Genomic DNA, 20,655 nt, shown 5'->3' on the forward strand with positions numbered 1-20,655 from the left:
TTAAACAATAATAATCAAACACCCCATGTTCTTAATTGTAAATAATTACAATTAGCATGGTTATTAGGGCTGCACAATATTTTGTTTCAGCATTGTTATCACAATGTGAGTGTCTGCAATAGTCACATTGGAATTATATTGGAATTATAGTTGATCAACAATTGAGAATACAAGAGAATTGTGGAGTCATTGCATATAACCATATCAGACTGAAACTTTATAATTTGCATGTGTTTTAACGGCATTTTAAGAAAGTGAAGCATTCGGGCACAATAACGTACAACATTTGCAACTTTTAATAAAGAACATTAGTGAATTATTAATACAATGAAGTCTGTACAGTGTTATTTTACAGGACATTATCTGAATGCTGTTTGACTCTTCGGAAAACCATAAAGCACTGTTTATTTTACTTTATTCTGTGCTCTATTGTAATTATTCTTGCTATTTGTTTATTATACATGATTCGCACCCTTACAAAATCAACCCAACCAATCAAATAAAGGATTTTTTTTTCATAAATGGATCTATTCAAGCTGTTTGGTGAAATAATTTTCATATCGCAATATACAGCTGCAGCCAGAATTATTAAACCTCCTTTGAATTTTTTTCTTTTTTTAAATATTTCCCAGATAACGTTTAACAGAGCAAGGAAATTTTCACAGTATGTCTGATAATATTTTTTTTTTCTGGAGAAAGTCTTATTTGTTTTATTTCGGCTAGAATAAAAGCAGTTTTTAATTTTTTATGAACATTTTAAGGTCAAAATTATAAGCCCCATTAAGCTATATATATTTTTCAATAGTCTACAGAACAAACCATCATCATACAATTACTTGCCTAATTACCCTTACCTGCCTAGTTAACCTAATTAACCTAGTTAAGCCTTTAAATGTCACTTTAAGCTGTATAGAAGTGTTGGAAAATCATGGCAAAGATAAAATAAATAGTTAGTAGAAATGAGTTATGTAAACTATTATGTTTAGAGTTACTGGAGTTCGCCCTGGGCGCTTGCGGCTTTCAAGAAACATGTTTGGTGCATCAGTCTTGTCAATGTTATTATTCAAAAAGGTAATGATTTGCACTCATCAAGTAATTGCTTCATACTGTTTTTCTTTTTACATTCTTTGCGTGATTTAAAGACTAACGTTTCAGCACAATGCCTTCCTCAGTGTGTATTATGTTTAGAAATGTGTTGAAATAAAAATCTCTCCGTTAAACAAAAATTGGGGGAAAAAATAAACAGCGGGGGTTATTTCAGGGGGTTTAATGATTCTGAATGCAACTGTTTATCACAGCAAAATATTGCAATGTCAGATTTTTCAATATTGTGCTGCCCTAATTTTTATTATATTTTGTTAATCAGTCGTCATTTACGGTTATGAAACCACTTTAGTCTTTTACTTACATTGTTGTTAGTTTTGTGTTACAAACTTTCAGATTATCACAGAAATGCTGCCATAATAATTTATGATAAGGATATAAACACTAATGTCTGGAATTTAACTGCATCTTGACACAATAAATAAAGGTTTAATTATTGTGCCAGTAGGTGGCAACATTGAGTTATTAAAAAAATGAATAGGTCCTTCAAGCGATTCTTCTAGAAACACTGATTCATCCAGCAATATAAAAGTATCTCATTCATTTAAAGTGAAATTTAAAAAAATAATTGTAATAGCATAATTGTACATCTGCGTCAAAATAAATTGCGAGAAACCTTTATTAAATTAGTTATTTTTAATGTTTGTTTTCAATTGTGAGAAAATTGTGATTTCTATTTTAATTTAATTCAGTTTATCAAGAATCATGTAGCTCTACCTTTTTGTATTTGCAGTGTATGTCAATATGTGTATCTTGCAGGTATAAGCCAGTCAGAGAAGATGAAGAGGGCTGTAAAGACGCTGTAGGAGGGAAGAGGGGTCGAGCACAGACGGCACCCACTAAAACCTCCCCTCGAAATGCCAAGAAACAGGACGAACTGTGGCATGGTATGGAGATATCATTTTTTACAAAGATCAAATGTGTTTTGTTGTTTCGTAATGAACTGCTTTCAATCTTTTTTGCGTGTGTGTTTTTTCAGAGGGTGTGTGTCCCAGTGTGGCAAACCCATTAGAGACATACCTCATTTGTGATCCTCCAGAGGGCATCACTTTTGATGACCCTTCAATGGAGGTGATTCTGCTGCTGAGGGTCCTGCACTCCATCAGTAGATACTGGTTCTACCTGTACGATGTGAGTAAACCATGCTAGAGGATACAATTTAACTGTGTGAATCTCATGCTTCACCCCAGAAAAAATGAAAGATGTTAAACTTTACTAAAGAAAAAATAAACTTTCAGATGCAATTTTTTGAGCACATTTAAAAAAAAAAGAAATAGTTTATTTTCATGATAAATAAGTACAGACTGGTACAATCTTGATGCTGGAAAATGTCTAGTGAAAGTATACAATTATATATATATATATATATATATATATATATATATATATACATTTAAAAAAAAATAATAAATATGTACACAGTTTTTTAAAATATAGTCATACAGGAAAAAGTGTTGAAACATTTATTAAAACCATTTATTTATTTTATTTTTTCCTAAATAAAACTATTATTTATCTTATTATAAATAAACTTCTTATTGGAATAGATTCAGATATATTCATTAATGATGCAAAAATATGAAATGAGACTAAAGTTGGATTATCTTTTTATGGAAAATACACTTTCATTTAGACTTGGTTTGGAAAAAAATGTGTCCTGGATGTTAGCCCAGCAATAAAATGCCCAAACTGAGTATATTTTACCTTTGTTGTATTTGTTGCTTATCCTCAGAATGCTGCATGTAAGGAGATCATTCCCACTGGAGAGTTTATTAACAGTAAACTGACAGCAAAGGCCAACAGACAGTTGCAGGATCCGCTGGTCATCATGACAGGAAACATCCCCACCTGGCTCACAGAGCTCGGCAAGACCTGGTACAGCAAACTCTTGATTCTGCAGTTTAAGCTTAATTTAGTCTTAAACATTTCCCCAGAATATGCTCTTCTATACATTTTAAACATCTCATCTTCTCTCCTCCAGTCCATTCTTCTTCCCGTTTGACACGCGGCAGATGCTCTTCTACGTGACTGCATTTGACCGTGATCGTGCCATGCAACGTCTGCTCGACACCAACCCTGAGATTAACCAGTCTGACTCACAAGACAGCCGCGTGGCTCCACGGCTTGACAGAAAGAAGGTTGACATCAAATTCCAGTTTAAATGAGACCTAGTATGCAAAATCAATTTTAGAAGAGGTTTAAACACAACTGTGTGGATATAGCCAGCCTGTAATAGTCAAAATTCAGTATTTCTATTTTTTATAATCACACTTGATTAAAACGCTTTGACATTTTCCTTTTGTACATGTCATCAGAGCAGAAAAGCTCTGCCCATTAGTAACGATCTCTCCCTCATTAGCATAGACAGCCCTTAGTATGTGCATAAGTTTATAGCTCCGCCCTTTATTAAAAAAAGAGGGCCGGGCACACAATGTTATTAGAATTTAAAGTGGCACACATCCAGGGTTCCCACACTTTTTGAAAGCACTTGAATTTCAGACATTTAAGGCCTGGGAAGTACTTAAACAAAAACATAGGTCCTTGAAAGTGCTTAAATCAAATTTAAAAATGAAATTTTTGGCATTATTTCAGCAATTGTACTGTGGTGCTCTCAAATACGGAGCAAAAAAGTAATAAATACTTATAAATCCTTTAAAAATAAATAAAAAAATAATAAATACTTCCTTTAAAAATCTACATTTAAATATTGTACAAGAACTGACTAATAACGCACATTTTATAAATATTTCTGAAACCACATTTGAATATTAACAATATTTAATTTAACAAATTTTACTTAAGTTTTTTTTTTTAAACATGACTTTGTTTTATCAACATGTTTTATTAGTGAAAATGATTAAAAATGACTTATGCCAGCAGCTAGCTCTCTATAACTCTCACATGGTTGCACACTAAAGCTAAGCAGGGCTGTGTCTGGTCAGTACCAGGATGGGGGATCACATAAGAAAGCTAGGTTGCTGCCGGAAGTAGTGTTAGTAAGACATGCAGGGGGCGCTCAACCTGTGGTCTGTGTGGATCCTAACGCCCCAGTATAGTGAAAGGGACTTTTTACTGCTAAGTGAGCACCGTCTTTCAGATGAGACGTTAAACCGAGGTCCTGATCCCTTAAAATTACAGGATGTTTTTCGAAAAAGAGTAGGGGTTTAATCCTGGCTTCCTGGTCAAATTTGCCCACTGGCCTCTGTCCATCATGACCTCCTTACCATCCTCGTATTATAGTTGGCTTCATCTCTCTTTCTCCTCTCCACCAATCAGCTGGTGTGTGGTGTGCAGTCTGGCGCGAAATGGCTGCCGTCACATCATCCAGGTGGATGCTGCACACTGGTGGTGGATGAGGAGACCCTCCCAAAAAATGTGTAAAGCACTTTGAGTATCCAGAAAAGCACTATATAAATGTAAGGAATTATTATTATTATTATTAGTATTATTGAAAACGTCATCATTATTCTGACGTTTTAATCTTAATATTAAGTTTAATGGAATAGTTAAGGGCTTTCGTGCCGCTACATATGCTGGGGGAAATTCTAAAAGGTGCTTGATTTGAAATTAATGGTGCTTTAAAAAGTCATTAAATCTGCTGTTCATTAAAGAGTGGGAACCCTGGTCACCAAAATGGCATAATTTGGATAAAAGCTTAAATGGGGCAGTTTCAAAGAGTTATAAAAAGATTTTTTGTGCTGTATTTTGAGCTGAAACTTTACATACACACTCTAGGGACGTCAGAGACTTGTATTACTTATAAAATAGACATAATAGGTCCCTTTTAAAAATCTTGCATGCAATAATTTTTCTATTCTAATTTTTTCTATTGTCTAACCTTTTTTTTCTCATACGTGTAGAGAACGATAAACCGAGATGAGCTTCTGAAGCAAGCAGAGTCAGTAATGCAGGATCTCGGGAGCTCTAGAGCCATGCTGGAAATTCAATATGAGAACGAGGTATGCATGACTGTCCATTAGCATAGAAACATAATCTCTACAAATGCATAGGCACACATTCCTGACAAGTCCATTTTAAATGTGTTTTTTGTGTACCTGCATTCTTTTGTTGTTGTTACGGTTTTAAAATGATAAACATTAAGTTTAGAGCCTTGAAATATGCAGATGTGTTGGCATTTTAATACTTCACTAGAAGCTTGCTGCTATTTGAACTAATTACCTAGATTTTCTTTAGGGAGGCACAATATATAAGTTTTGCATTAGGCTCTGTGAAACTGCAGTTTAACCAAACCCGTTTTTCCAAAATAGTGCTTGATTATATAAATATAAATGTTCAAACTCAGCCAATACATAGCATTTGAAGTCAGTTAACTCTTTTAGTTAGTGAAATTTCTCTTCCCAAATAATACTATAGTGCCCTTTAACCTACATTCACACTGCAGGCAAATGTGGGCCGAATCTAATTTCCCCCCCCCTCATGTGACTCAGGTAATGACAGTGTGAACATCCCAAACCGCATGGAGTCTGGGGTCCGTTCTTCGTACGTGGATTACTCAGTTAGCTGGATTTGGATATTGACGATTTGACACGATCCAAAATCGTTTCGTTCTTCAAAGCTGATCCGAGAGTTGTTGTCATAGCAACAGTTCTGCTAGCTCAAACCTGATCGGAAGCAGGTTCTATTCATATAAACAGGATTAGATCGGGTCAGTTCAAGCAAATATAATAGAGAAAGTATGTTCCGAATTCTGATATTTTCTTACAGTTGTAGTTATATACACTTGGGAAAATAGTAAATATTTTTTAACTATATATAAAGTTAAAATTATTAATAAAATAAATAAAGTTATGTATATATTAATAAAACTTATGCAATCTGCACCCCCGAAGTGAAAGTGCAAAGTATGCCACCTGGTGGTGCAAAGAGAAAACTTATTGATATTAACTTTTTAGATCGCTTTAGTACAATTTGTGTATGATAATAGAAATGTACAATATGTGACTTTAAAAAAAAGAAATAATACATTAATGCAGTCATAAACATGTTTTGACAGTTAATATGCCTGTGATTATACTTCACAAAAGTTGCAGACGCCTTTACCAATATCAAAATGCTTTTGTAAACATCCAGTTATTCCATACAGCGATTAAAAAACCAGCTACTATAATAAAGAAAATCTTTTCTAAATGTAGAACTAAATACACTGATATGCATTGAAATACATGATGAATACTCGACACATGAAAGAGTAAAGCCTGCAGCTCACAACAAATGCTGAAGGTTATTGCGTGTCATATTTAACAAACAGTTTACTGCTAATTTGAGGTAATTTTGCTCACATGGATAATTGAATATTAATCAGATGATGTCATTACGCTGCTGTGCCGTCAGCCAATCGCTGCATTGCTGATCATGATTTCGAGGATCGATGGGTCTGTCCTTCACAACACACGTAGCGATCTCAGATCAGTTCATCTAGACATGCTAATCTGATTCGCGAACTTGTTTGAAGAACCAAATTAGCGAGAGATCAGTTACCAAGATTAAAAAATCCAGGATCTGCCAAATCATCTTAGATCATTTAAGCGAGGTACGAAGAACGGACCCCTGATCTTTTCAGTTCAGATTTGTGCCACTTTCATATGTAGTCTTAAATCAGAGACCGAACTAATGTTTTTGTTTCTGTCGGATTTCATGTGACTTTTACATAATCTTCGAGCGACATGCGTCATCACTCTGTGCCACAAACATCCTCTACTCTTCAGCAGCATAGTAGAAAGGCACACAGGGTGATTACTGTATCACAGAAAGTTGGTTGTTTATATTGAAAACGATTTTGAAGGCGAAACTGGTGCTTGTTAACTAATCTGATTAATGATTGAGGCACGGGTTGATCGCGAAGCAATGAGTGTCGTGGGTGTTGCAGATAGGGGATGCGTGTGCAAAGGACAGGGAACTTTCTCTCCGAGAGAAAAAAGGGCAGGTGCTCGAGCACCCAAACCACGCTCTGCACGTGTCTGCTGTTTATAACCAATTGAAATTAAAAAACTATGCAAACAGAGATAATTTAAGTCTGCCTTCACAGTTCAGTCTGCGGCTGCTCATTATCCCTTTATGAGTTCACTGCACCGGTGGTCAGAGCGCCGGTGTGATCAAATGATCAGTGTTTTCAATCACAGGAGACTTATTTTCATTCTCAAATTTTCATTCTCACATTAGTAGTAGCAGAACAATCCTTTACAGTTCGTGAAATATACCATGGTCGTCTGTGAAAAGGGTAATAATCATATAAGCATGATCTGACGTTGCTTACCTCATACAGTATACACATTGTGTGCATAATTAGACATTTTGTGGTCTCCGTAATGCACTTTTGTGCATGCGGGTCAGGTATGACAATGATCTGTTCACACTGCAAATCTGATATTGGCCACGTTTATAAGAGCAGTGTGAACAGCCATGCAGAAAAAAAATCAGATCTGAGAAAAAAAAAAATCAGATTTGAGCACTATGCCTCGCATAGTGTGAACGTAGCCTTATGCCGAGTTCAGACTGCATGATTTTCCAACTAGTCGTGTCACAGATGTTTTTACACTGCTTGACTATCTGGGCTGGTGTTTCGTCGCTGCTTTATTTACACTGCAAGATGGTTCGGCGACATAGACATTCACATTGCATGACTTTACTATAGGAAGAATCGCCGACAACTTCGTCCAAACTACGTCTCACAGCCAAAAACACGTAGTATAGCCTATCTTTTGTTATTAACTACATAATGAGAAAGAAGCCTTTAATGGGGTAGAACATGTACATGTTTGCTCACCTGGGTTTAAAGGGTATTAGCCATTTCTCCTCAACGTTGATAATAAACTAATTTCTTTCTGTATGAAACGTCAAACAGACACGGTTGCCCCTGAGTCCTGTCAAACCTCCACTAGATTTTCCTCCATTTCGTGGGTCCAAATAAACCGAAAAAGAGCGCTTTTAACTTCTCCTCCAGCCTCCCGCTGGCCTGCAGCAGGTATACACACACGCACACACAAGTGAAAGCTGCTCTCTCATTGGCTGTAGGCGATGGCTAATGTTATTTTCAGTCAAAACTCAATTTACACGGCATGATGTGCATCGCCGACAGCTCCAGATATTTAGCATGCCAAATATCTCACAGGCATCTGCGACTCATCGGCAATTCTCTCAGATCGCGTCTTTGATAGTTCATACTTTGTGATTGTCACTCACGTGCACGAGCAGCGATTTGCCTGTGATTTCAGGCATTTGTCGGCGATTTCTTAAAACCTGTCGGCGAGCCAAAATCGGGGCTAAAATCACGCAGTCTGAACTAGGCATTAGATAGCGGTGTGTAGCTTATTTTTGTCAATTCGAGATTGTATGGAAAATCTGTAATATTGATCACTTATCCTAAAGACAGTTCTGTTCTGTGTGAAGCACCGTGAATATAAATTAAAGTTCTGAATGCACTACACAGTCATCAACAGTGTGTGAACAGGAACTATCAGTTGTGTTAGTCTATGTAAACAAGCTCTTGATGTTGAAATTACAGTAAGTCATGCAGTCCCTCTTGTTGCTGATGAATTTCCATTTTTTCCAAATCACTTGAAATTGTGATTCTGCATGTTTTCTGTTTGGATCCAATTTGCCACCCTTGGCTGAAATACACAAACAGACCCAGTGTGGGTGCTTGTAAAACAACAGCTCCAACATTAAATCTAAAAACCTGTCGTCTTTGGAATATGTTTTTCTACCAATCTTGTTTAATCTCGTCTTCCCTCCGCATCTTAGGTGGGAACGGGACTCGGCCCGACACAAGAGTTCTATGCTCTGGTGTCTCAGGAGTTGCAAAGGGCTGATTTAGGCCTTTGGAGAGGAGAGGAAGTCACTCTCTCTAACCCTAAAGGTAACTGTCACAGATTGGTCAAAATAAATACGATATTCAGTGTTAACTCAAAGAGCATTCACTAAGTTTATCTATTCTCTGTCTTGCATCCCTGTTTCTCCTTCACACACATACTCTCTCCGTCTGTCTCCGAGTAGGGAGTCAGGAGGGCACCAAGTATATGTTCAGTTCCAGAGGGTTGTTTGCTGTACCGTTTGGACGAACTACCAAACCAGCTCACATCGCCAAGATCAAAATGAAGTTCCGTTTTCTTGGGAAGCTCATGGCTAAAGCGATCATGGACTTCAGATTGGTATGTTTGCCATTTTGACTGCACTGCAAAAAACGATTTTCTTACTTAGATTTTTTTTGTCTTGTTTCTAAGGGTGTCACGATCCTCCAAATCCTCGATTCGATTACATTTTCGATTCTAAAGGCACGATTCGATTCGATTATGAATAATTAATTAATTAATAAATGACCAATTAATTATTTGTAGCCTACCGTTTAAACTACCTGACCTGTATGGTCTTTGTTTTACCCATAAACAAATCATACAGTAAATGAATAAAGGCAAGATACACACATAATTACCACCTGTCAACCACTTTTTTTCTGCGGGACTCGTGAATAGGCAGTAATCTGTGTCGTTATAATGGCGCCTGTAAAAAAGACGCACAACCAACAGGAACCAGCCAACAGTATCTGAGGTGTGCGCTAAAATGACAAGTACAAGTGAGTGAAAGATTGAAGCAGTCCTCTGACTGCCTGGACCTGCTGTCTGGAGCACATGGCTGTGTGTGTGCCTGTGTGTGTGGTCACGTGATGTGCATTTTCAGCGGTTGTGAGGAAGGAGGGCTGCTCAGAAATGCTACACGCCACTGTGGAGGTCAAATCGTTGTCGTTCTAAAATGCCATTTAAATACAAAGACAGTGTAAACAGGGCCTGAGTGTGTACTTTTCGCGAGCGGATTTGCAACGGGGGCGGGCGGAGGATCGCGATGCCGGTGTTGTCTATCGGACGAACCGTACGTAATACGCACATAGCAGAGCTTGCAAAACTGACGACTTCATTGAAAGAGGAGAAGGGTTTAAGCTCTGTCGATGGGTCTCCTGCTTCTGCAGTTTAACAAGCACTTCAACAAGACAGTTTTTTCCCGCTTGGCAAGCCAAGCTGACATGACTTGGGGGCTTGGCAGCATCGATGATTCTATTTTTTGATTCGATAATCGAAATTGAGCATAAATTTTGATCGATTTCGTGACACCCCTACTTGTTTCTAATCCAAATATCTAAAAACTCTTAAATCAAGCTGAATTTTCTTGACAAGCAAAACATATTGTCTTGTTTTCAGAAATAATATGCCAAAATTAAGCGAGTTTTTCCTTAAAACAAGCAAAATAATCTGCCAATGGGGTAAGCAAAATAATCTTATGTCAAAAAGAAAAACAAGAGTATTTTGCTTACCCCATGGGCAGATTATTTTTCTTGTTTTAAGGAAAAACTCACTTAATTTTGGCATATTTCTGTAAACAAGACAATATGTTTTGCTTGCCTAGAAAATGGCTCTTGATATAAGAATTCTTAGATTTTTGGACTAGAATTAAGACAAAAAAAAAATCTAAGTAAGAAAGGCATTTTTTGCAGTGTGTATGTCGTTGACCAAAATTTGCGAATATTCACTCGCTACTCAATGCTGCTAATTTATGTATTTTATTATTTCAGTTGAGACTTACAATTCTACATTTTATAATATTTCAATAATTTAGTTTAGGGGTGCCACTATATGCTAGTGTTGACTGTGATATTTTAGATAAAGAAAATAGATGCCATGTGAAAACTACACCCTTAATATAATGAATCCGTTACGTCTGTTGATGTAGCATTTCTGTTTATTCAGGTTGGCACCCGTCATAAAAATTAAAAATAAAACGCCTTGTTTTTTCTATAGTTTTTATTTCAAATTTTGACTTGTTACAAAACCTAAGAATGTTTTCCCCCTGTGAAATAACATCCTCTTATGATGTTAGTGTGATGGTTTGTAAGAACATCCTGTCCAACTGTCATGCATACCCCTGCTTTTCTCCATCCAATCAATTGACCATTCGGTAAGCCCCGCCCTACTTAGTTACTGTTGCTACGCCTGTCAAGCTTTCGTGCCTGGCACATCTATTACAATGTGTATGCGCTAATGTCAGACATTGCCAGGGATATAACTAGTCATTTTTGGCAAACAGGTGAGATATTCGAGAAAGCCAGACAAAAAAGGTCTGACATAGGCACGAGGCTTATAAATTACTGAAAAACTGCTGAACTGAAACTATTTAACGCAAGTGCTCAGATTGTGATCATCTTTGTTTTGTTCTGTTGATATGTAATTTCAAATATTCGTAGCTTGAAACAGATGGAAATATAATTGCTATTGGTATGACTACTATGGCGACGGCTTAAACGGAGCAGTGCTCATAATATCCAGCGGGGAAAAAAGACAGCTGGGAAACATAACCTGCTTTGTAGTCTTGTAGGAAACATGGTTTAGATCTTTTTAGGGTAAAAGGTGTGAGAGTTTTTGCCGTCGGTCTATCACTGAATATGTCAGGATGATCAAAACAAAACCAACTTAACTTTGCTCCTTTAGTGCCCCTCACAGAGCTTGATCCACGCTGGCATTTCTCCCCTATGGTTTTAGGTCTGGAAAAGGGAAAAAATTCCATCACCCAGTCTAAAGTTTTAGGACACTGGGTATCAGATTTGCACAGTTCATATGCACAATGCTCTGACCTGTTTCCCTCGCTTGAAAAGCTTGACAGAGCTCTTGCGCGTAGCTACGGTTGCTAAGCCACCATTGGTGGTTGGTGGTTTTTAGGTGTGGCTTAGCGAAGGGTCAATTTTTCACCCTCTGTTATTATTCAGCGTTTTATTTTCACTCTGAAAATACAATGCAACAATAACTTCTGTCACATCTTTTTGATTCATGCAGACATTGAAAGGTTAGTTCACTCAAATTCAAATTCTGTTATTAATAAATCTCCCTCCAAACTCATGAAACCTTCATTTGTCTTCAGAACACAAATTAACATATTTTAGGTGAACTTTAAAAGCTCTTATATCTTCCATAAATGATGATGATGAAAAAAGCGATTATTTATTTATTTATAATTAATTTATTTTTTTGTATGGACATAAAACAAAATTTCATTTAACAGTTTCTTTTTCTCAGTGTCAGTATATTGTGATGCACCCAATACCAGGGGTGTCCAAACTTGGTCCTGCAGGGCCAGTGTCCTCCATCTTTTGGTTCCATCCCCAATTAAACACACCTGAATCAGCTAATCAAGCTCTTTCAAGGTAAACTAGAAACTGCCCGGCTGGTGTGTTGAAAGAAGTTGGAGCTAAACTATGCAGAACACTGGTGCTCCAGGACGGAGTTTGGGCACCCCTGCCCAATACTGACACTGAGGAGAAGAAACTGTTGAATGAAGGTATTTTTTTTTTTTTTTTGTGTACACAATAGACACTTGAAAATATTTTGATAATGCTTTTTGGTACTTCTCTGGAATTTGAATGAGTCAGGAACCTTACAGTCTATAGAGGATGAGGTATCTCTCAGATTCCACCTAAAATATCTTGATTTGTGTTCTGAAGATGAATGTCTCATACATGGTCGCCCACTAAAGCCAAGCAAGGATGCGCCTGGGTAGTACCTGAGTGGGAGACGACATAGAAAAGCTCGGTTTTTGCCCGAAATAGTGTTAGTGAGACCCACAAGGTTCACTGAAACTGCAGTTTGTGTGAGTCCTAATGCCTCAGTATAGTGAAGGGGACTCTATACTGCTCAGTGAGTGCTGTCTTTCAGATGAGACGTTTTTTGTGGTCATTAAAATGTTTTCTTTGAAAAAGAGTTGTGCTTTAACCCTGGCATCCTGGCCAAATTTACCATCTGGCCTCTGTCCATCATGACCTATGAATGTTTTGAATTCATCGTTCATTCATTATTAATTCTAAGTTTTTATTTTGGGGAGAACTAACACTTTAATACCATCATGTTTAAAAGGAATATCATGTCACTTGAGTTTAATTGAGGTTTGTTTTTGTCTTCAGCTGGACTTGCCTCTAGGTTTGCCATTTTACAAATGGATGCTGAGGCACGAGTCCTCTATCAGCTCACATGACCTGGTCAACATCGATCCTGGCGTCGCCAAATCCATCCAGCACCTAGAGGACATCATCCGTCAGAAGAAGAGAATAGAGCAGGACAGATCACACGTGAGCATTGAAACTTAAACTTTTTAGAAACACACAACTAAAGACATGGGGCACAGACTTCTACATATGGCAACAAAACCAACAGTCAACTTGGTGCTTTTTCTTTTATATTTTCTATTGTACAGTAAGTAAGAGTGTGCACGTTTTATTTTGCTACATTACTTTGCTGGCAGGAAATACAGTGAGTCCATAAAAAATGCTGCTTACACATGAAAGCTTGTTTTCAAAAATATCACTGACTACTTTCTGGTTGCACAATTAAATTAAAATGGGATTTTAACAATATTCTGATTAAACTTCACATGAACACAAGCAGATCCTACACTCTCGGTTTAGAGTTGTTGCGTCTCTTGTCCAAACTCGAGGCTTTGTGGTTTTTGCTCAAATTATAGGCCGTTTAAATATTGCGTCTTTTGCGTGCACAAGTTTGTCATTTCCACAGTTGAAAACAAATCAACTTTTCAGAATGCCATTATTGCACCATTAGTCACGTGACAAGAACTGACAGATCAGCTTCATAATTTGTATGTAATATACACATTTTGATAGACTAATTACTTCAGACAATCACAAAACACCCAAACACTACAGTGCTTTTAATTTTCTTTATAGATAAAACTTATCAGAGCTGTTTTGTTAGTTTGTCATCTTTTAAAAAAATGGTTGATGGTCGCCTATCAGCGACAAAGGAGCATAAGAGCAAATCATGTTGAAAATAGTGAAGGAAGCGATGCGCTTGCTCCTTCCACATGCTTTTATATGTGATGTGATATTGGTGTGCAAGCCTGATGGAGCATATCTTTGAAGCTGGCATTATTGTTAAAAAAAACAGAGCCAACATTAATTCTATAGTATTGATATTAGGGATCCACTGTATGTTCAACCAAAAGAGAAATGACTGAAGATATGAGCTGAAAAAAGGGCTATGCTGTACCGCACTGCCCAGCAGAGTTCAGTGCGCTGGTTTCACTCTCCCTCCAGCTATAGTCACTGCTCATGTGAAGTGGCTTTCACACCAGATGTGGAAAGCGCTGCGCTATGAAACCCATTGATTTCAATGTGTTGAGCACTGCACCAGAGCAGTGGATCACACACACTTCATCTAGCTTGTGCCTGCCATAAAGGATAAAAATAGCTTAATATTCCAATCTGTGGATATTCCGCTCATGTGCATGTAAACGTATATACAAAATAGACTTTATATTATTTAACAAAATAATTATTGTAAAGCATTTTCCGCCAAGTGTATCTAGGATTTTAGGTAGTGGTTCTGCTCCAGAATTTTAATTTGTGTGAAATCTTGAAATGGATTAATTATGAAAGAAATTGCTCATTCCTAATTGTGCCTGTGTGTGTTTGTATCAGACGCGGGAGACGCTGCAGCAGGCCTTGGAGAGTCTCAACATGAACGGCTGCTCGGTGGAGGATCTGGGGCTGGACTTTACTCTGCCTGGATTCCCAAACATCGAGTTGAAGAAAGGAGGCAAAGATGTGCCAGTCACCATTCACAACCTGGAGGATTACCTCAGAGTACGCCACTGAATAACCTGCCCTATCACATCGTCAGTGTTATCCGAATAAACTGCTCTAACCTCCTTCTCTCTCTCCTCTATCTGTAGCTGGTGGTCTACTGGACGCTCAATGAGGGCGTCCTACGGCAGTTTGAGTCCTTCAGGGAAGGGTTCGAGTCTGTCTTCCCTCTGCACCACCTGCAGTACTTCTATCCTGAAGAGGTGAGCACTTACACTCTTTTCATTTGTTCAAATCTTCTTTATTAAAAAAAAGCACTGAAGAAGACGCAGGTGTGCATTTATGCCTAAAAGAAATTGTTCAGAAGCTGTAAATGTGTGAGCATGTGTGCTTCTAACATGTCCATGGGCATTTTTTATAATCTTAAATACAAAAATGTTGTATTTAATTTTTTATTTTTGGGGTTGGAAAAATGGTAATCACCCAAATATAATCCTCTTGTGTGGGATAAAGTTATGAACAATGTTGCACAGTAATGATTTCATACAGTTATTTTTAAACAGTGTGACAACCAGTGCTTTAGCAATGAAACAATGATTAGTTTTAATATGTTTTTGTTAACGTACTCTCTCCTCTCAGCTGGATCAGTTGTTATGCGGCAGTAAGTCAGAGTCCTGGGATGTGAAGACACTAATGGAGTGCTGCAGACCAGACCACGGCTACACACATGACAGGTATACAGTCACGTTTGCAGACCTCCACTGAAAGCTGGTGGCAACTGTAAACTCTTTAATGTCTGAAGCAGTTAATCAAGGCAAAATGTGAAATATTGGCCATTTGAAGTTGATTTAAAGATTTTAATTAAAATAGTGTGGCTTCATATTGGTGCATTTTTTTCCTTGTCAAGATTATTATTCTTGAGACTGATTTCACCCAATCTTGGGTTCATCAAACTTTTTATATTCTTAGTCAATTTTTTAACTATATATATAATTTTAAAACAAATCTAAAAAGTCTAGAACAGGGGAACAAGTCTCAATTCAAGGGTCCTTTAAAAAAAATACTATGATGCGCCTTTTGTGTTTAAAAATACATTAATATCAAGTACAAGAAGTGGCAAACTGATTAATAACGGTTAAAGCAGGGGTCACCAATCTCGGTCCTGGAGGGCCGATGTCCTTGCTGGGTTTAGCTCCAACTTGCCTCAACACACCTGCCTGGATGGTTCAAGTACATCTAGTAAGACCTTGATTAGCTTGTTCAGGTCTGTTTGATTAGGGTTGGAGGTAAAATCTGCTGTACACCGGCCCTCCAGGAACAAGTTTGGTGATCCCTGCATCAAAGTATCAGCAATTTCATGACCAAAGCACAACCAGCGTTAGGTTAAAGGTAACATGGTCAGAGCAGCCTAATGTGCAAAATGGCACTGTCTGTATTCCACCAGCTTTTGTGTTATAATGATGTTTGACATTTCCACTCTTTACAACTTCACAAATCTCATTACCAATCAAATGAAACTGTTTTGTGCTGGATTAAAGCAAAATGAAAACAAACCGCTGTCATTTTTAAAAACACAGAAATTGACATCCACACCCATTCAAACTTTGACTGTGGTGAAGGGTGTCGCCCGATTACAGCAAATATCATATTATGTTAACTGGATGTCATGACAACAGCATCACACAGGGAAACGTTAAGTATAATTTAAAAAACATCACAGAAAAAACATTTAAAAAATAGAATTGCAAGATAAGAATGCATTTATCGTAGTAGTAAATCCATACTATTAATCCTTTACACACAATTAGTGCTCTTGTATGCAAGTATGAAATGCAAGTGGATCTTAATTGAGTTGTCTCCAGGTCTAGATCCGCGTGTTAAGGAGCTATAGCTGTATCATTGGTTCACACGACTAAACCATTTTTATGTCATTGCAAGAAAAAGGCACACATAATTTCAGCATCAAAGAGGTCCAGATCTTCCTCATGTTGGTAGCCGAAGAGCAGATTCAGAGAGGATGGGATGACTTGTAATTTATTATTCATTAATAAAAAAAATCACAGAAGAAGGGGCATGGCAACTCTAGCAGTGATCCCACCCACCTTTAAAAGGCACTAAACTGTAGTGGAAATGCAAAAGGAGCTGAAGTGAGCCGTGCCCAGCCATACTGTGCAGTGAGAAAGCTGCTCTAGAGCAGTGGTCCCCAACTGGGTGCGTCTGGAAGGCGCAAGTCGCACACCTCTATTGGAAATAATGAGCTTCCGCAAACTCTAGAAAAGATGCGAAATGCGAGCGGCCCCTTAAAGGTCACTGTCATTTGCGATCTCCAGCATTTGATCATCTTCTTGCATGCACAGACATGCTGGATTCACCTGACTTGTTGACAAATGGGTTGCGGATCCATCCCTTGGCAGTTTGTGGGTCTTTTACTGGGCCTTTGCCCCTTAGCAAAAATCTTCTTTTTTTTGACGTCTGTTTCTTACTCATTTTGCTGCTTGTGGGTTAGTAGTTGGGCGCTCAAGTGACCAAGATGTAAACGAGAGAATACAGTCAGTTTTCAAAATAAAAGATCATTCAGACTCGGTTAAGAAATAAAACGGAAATAATTAATAATTTCTTGTGGTCCATGGTCCACGGCCCTGTGGTTGAGGACCACTGCTCTGGAATATAATTACTAATCTATATGAATATATAGTAACTTGCATGTTTGGTCGTATTATTGACAGAAATGTTGTTGTTTGTGTCTGCAGTCGTGCAGTTCGGTTCCTGTTTGAGGTGCTCAGCAGTTTTGATGCAGAACAACAGAGACTGTTCCTGCAGTTCGTCACCGGGAGCCCCAGACTTCCTGTCGGAGGTGAGAAACCCTTTTCTTTTGTATGTATATGTATATATATATATATATATATATATATATATATATATATATATATATATATATATATATATATATTTCCTTTTTCAAAACAGTTCAGAACAAAACAAACAACAACAACAAAAATGGAAACAAAAAGACATACAATACAAGCGTCTTAAGGTCACAGAATACAAGTTTATTTCTTCTTAACCGTTTACCCCAGTATGCAGAAATTTTATAGGCTAGTTGTCTCAAGAAAAATGTCAGTACTTCCATATCATACACCTCTTTTACAATATCATGCCATTCACCTTCAAATGGAGGATCTTCCTTGAGCCATTTCTTTGTAATTGCCTTTTTGCTAGTTATTAGTAATGTATTAAGAAGATATGCATCTATTTTGGTATTTTTACAAGGTACAAGGTTTTAAAATTACATTCCAGATTCAATCCCATTATTGCATTTATCTCTTTATTTAAATCCTGCCAATAGGTGTGTATAATATTAAAATCCGTGAAAGCCTTTTACATTATTTTATTCAGCTGTCAAAAGAGTATTCTTGCATAAACGTGGCTTCTGTCTCTGTGTTTTTCAGGCTTCCGGAGTTTAAACCCTCCCCTCACCATCGTCCGGAAGACGTTCGAGTCGACGGAGAACCCGGACGACTTCCTGCCGTCGGTGATGACGTGTGTGAACTACCTGAAACTGCCGGATTACTCCAGCATCGAGATCATGCGCGAGAAACTGTTGATCGCTGCGCGCGAGGGCCAGCAGTCTTTCCATCTGTCCTGATCTCACCTCCTGCTCCCCCTCACTCAAAATGGCCTTCAATCAACTCACTGCAGAACCACACAAATCGTGACTTCTTCCTTTAGGGTTCCTCTTCCTGTTTCATTTCCCCCTCCCCCCCTTTTTTTTTTTTTTTTTTTCAGTTCGTTTGTTTTTTTTAAACACCCACATTGAGGCAAATATGTACAGCCGACTTGTTTAAAGAAAAGCAGCTTGCAGAAATTAAACGATAGAACATAAGAGACACTTCCTTTTGACTCCTAAACTGGAGGAAAGGGTGTTATGCGACTCAACAGATTTAAAAAAAGATAACCTTTTTTTTTAAAGAAACGTTTAAACTAAAAAAAGAAGAGAGAAACACTTCAGAGCAGATTATAAAATATATCAGTAGTCGAGAGATGTTCAAGGCGAAAAATAAAGAGGAGAAAAACCTGGGCGACATTTTAACTCTTGCTGTCTGATGTATTAAGAAAAAAGGGATGTTTTCGCTCTCTCTTCTCTCCTCTCTCTCTCTCTCTCTCTCCTGGTGAATGACATCTTCACTGTGTGTTCCTGTTGGGAGTGGGCATCCATCAAGCCGGCGAGGGTTCCTATAGCTCCAAAGATCATTTGTACAGACAAACATTTGCAGATTTTGCTTATTCGACACATTTGATAGAATAGCTGTGTGCTCTCCTGCCCAGTTTCCTCTGTTCTGTATTATACCCCCCCCAACCCCCCCTCCCGAAGTCTTGTTGCGTTTACTTTCCACTTCATTTAATTTCTCTCTCTCTTCCTCTTGTGTGTCTCCTTTTTATTTGAGCATTTTTTGAACGCGTCAGAGAGTTCCAGTTGGTTGAATGCGGGTAGTGTTGGAAGTGTAGTATCTTTATTATTATATTATTATTATAATTATTATTATTATTATTATTTTTTGGTTTTGTTTTGTTTTTTAACCCGAGTTGAAATTGTTTTCTGGCCGACATTTCACAGAGTGTCAGCACCATGTTGAAAAGATGTATCCATCGCGTTGGATAAATAGACTCTTCTATGGTTATAGTAGTGTGCCTCTGCTGGACTTTTTGGGGGACTGGAGGTCTTACGATGGGCCTGCTGAAGTTTGCTTGGCAGCCGAAGCCGGGCTTTAATCCCATAATGTAGCCGAGCACAAGAAATTCATTTAAAAAGAATTGGCTGGTCTTATTTTATGGTTTCACGGCCAGATTGCATTTCAAAAAAAGACAAAAAAAGTTCATTAAAATAAAGTTTATATGCAGTCTTCACACCCGGTTTGAGGTGGGATCGTCTGCTCGTTTTTTTATTTTAATTTTCTATCGTTTCTTTTTGTTTTTCCCTCTTGCTGTAGTTTATTTTTGCACTGCTGGCTTGGAACAAACCGTGGTGTGCACTGCAGTCTGTGGCCAGGAGGAGGCGTTCTCCTGTCCTCATTGTTCATGTGCTGGTTTCTAAGATCTGCAATAATTTACTGCATCAGGTTCATGTTTTTACCTGAACATAAATAAAGTAATTGTTTGACTCAGCCTGTCCCGTTACTGACCAAGCTGCAGTTTTCTCTTGGTCCAGAGTTTTCAAAACATATACATATTTCTGTATTTATTTTTACTTTTGTCTTCAGAACAGTTTGCAACTACTGTACGCTACCTGACAAAAGTCTTGTTGCCTATTCAAGTTTTAGGAACAACAAATAATAACCTAACTTCTAGCTGATCATTTGGTATCAGAAGTGGCTTATATGAAAGGCAAAGACCTCTAGATTGCACTTATTTTACCAAAATAAAATATGATCATGCCTTGATTTTTAATTATTTAATGAGGACAGTAAGGTCTGACTTGGCTTAGACTAAAGTCTAGTCACTACCCAAAATAATGTACAGCAGGGGTGTCCAAACTCGGTCCTGGAGGGCCCTGTGTCCTGCAAAGTTTAGCTGTAACTTCCCTAAACACACCTGCTTGGAAGTTTCTAGTATACCCAGAAAGAGCTTGATTAGCTGATTCAGGTGTGTTTAATAAAATATGCAGGACACCAGCCCTCAAGAACTGAGTTTGGACACCCCGGATGTACAGTATAGAATATAAAGTCATGGTGCAGTTGAAAAAGTCATCTGAAATGGCAAAGAAAGTGTTCTTGGAGGACTCCCAGAGTTCATCAAGATTCTCTGTATTCATCTTCAATGCCTCCATTTTACCCCAGACATGCTCAATAATGTTAATTTCTGGTGACTGGGCTGGCCAATCCTGGAGCACCTTGACGCTCCTTGTTTTTTTTATTAACTTTGTGGAGGCTGAAGTATGAGAAGTGCAATCCTGCTGAAGAATT

The 20,655-nt window shown here is 37.8% G+C and overlaps 1 protein-coding gene across 22 annotated transcripts in view; it reads left to right on the top strand.

The window, feature by feature from the left end:
* The window catches only part of trip12 (thyroid hormone receptor interactor 12), an 82,302-nt gene extending 62,445 nt beyond the window's left edge, over window positions 1–19,857 (top strand). For 11 of the 22 annotated variants that reach the window (XM_005159226.6, XM_005159230.6, XM_005159228.5 and 8 more), the window contains 13 exons: window positions 1,864–1,991; window positions 2,084–2,235; window positions 2,837–2,979; window positions 3,086–3,242; window positions 4,965–5,063; window positions 8,866–8,980; window positions 9,115–9,272; window positions 13,061–13,225; window positions 14,591–14,755; window positions 14,845–14,958; window positions 15,335–15,429; window positions 17,446–17,549; window positions 18,145–19,857. In XM_005159226.6, the coding sequence (XP_005159283.2) occupies window positions 1,864–1,991; window positions 2,084–2,235; window positions 2,837–2,979; window positions 3,086–3,242; window positions 4,965–5,063; window positions 8,866–8,980; window positions 9,115–9,272; window positions 13,061–13,225; window positions 14,591–14,755; window positions 14,845–14,958; window positions 15,335–15,429; window positions 17,446–17,549; window positions 18,145–18,341 (1,792 nt within the window). In that variant the 3' untranslated portion in view covers window positions 18,342–19,857. 22 annotated transcript variants of the gene reach the window in all.
* Window positions 19,858–20,655: the final 798 nt, after the last annotated feature.

Source organism: Danio rerio, chromosome 18, assembly GCF_049306965.1.
Source record: "Danio rerio strain Tuebingen ecotype United States chromosome 18, GRCz12tu, whole genome shotgun sequence".
Classification (NCBI taxonomy): domain Eukaryota; kingdom Metazoa; phylum Chordata; class Actinopteri; order Cypriniformes; family Danionidae; genus Danio; species Danio rerio.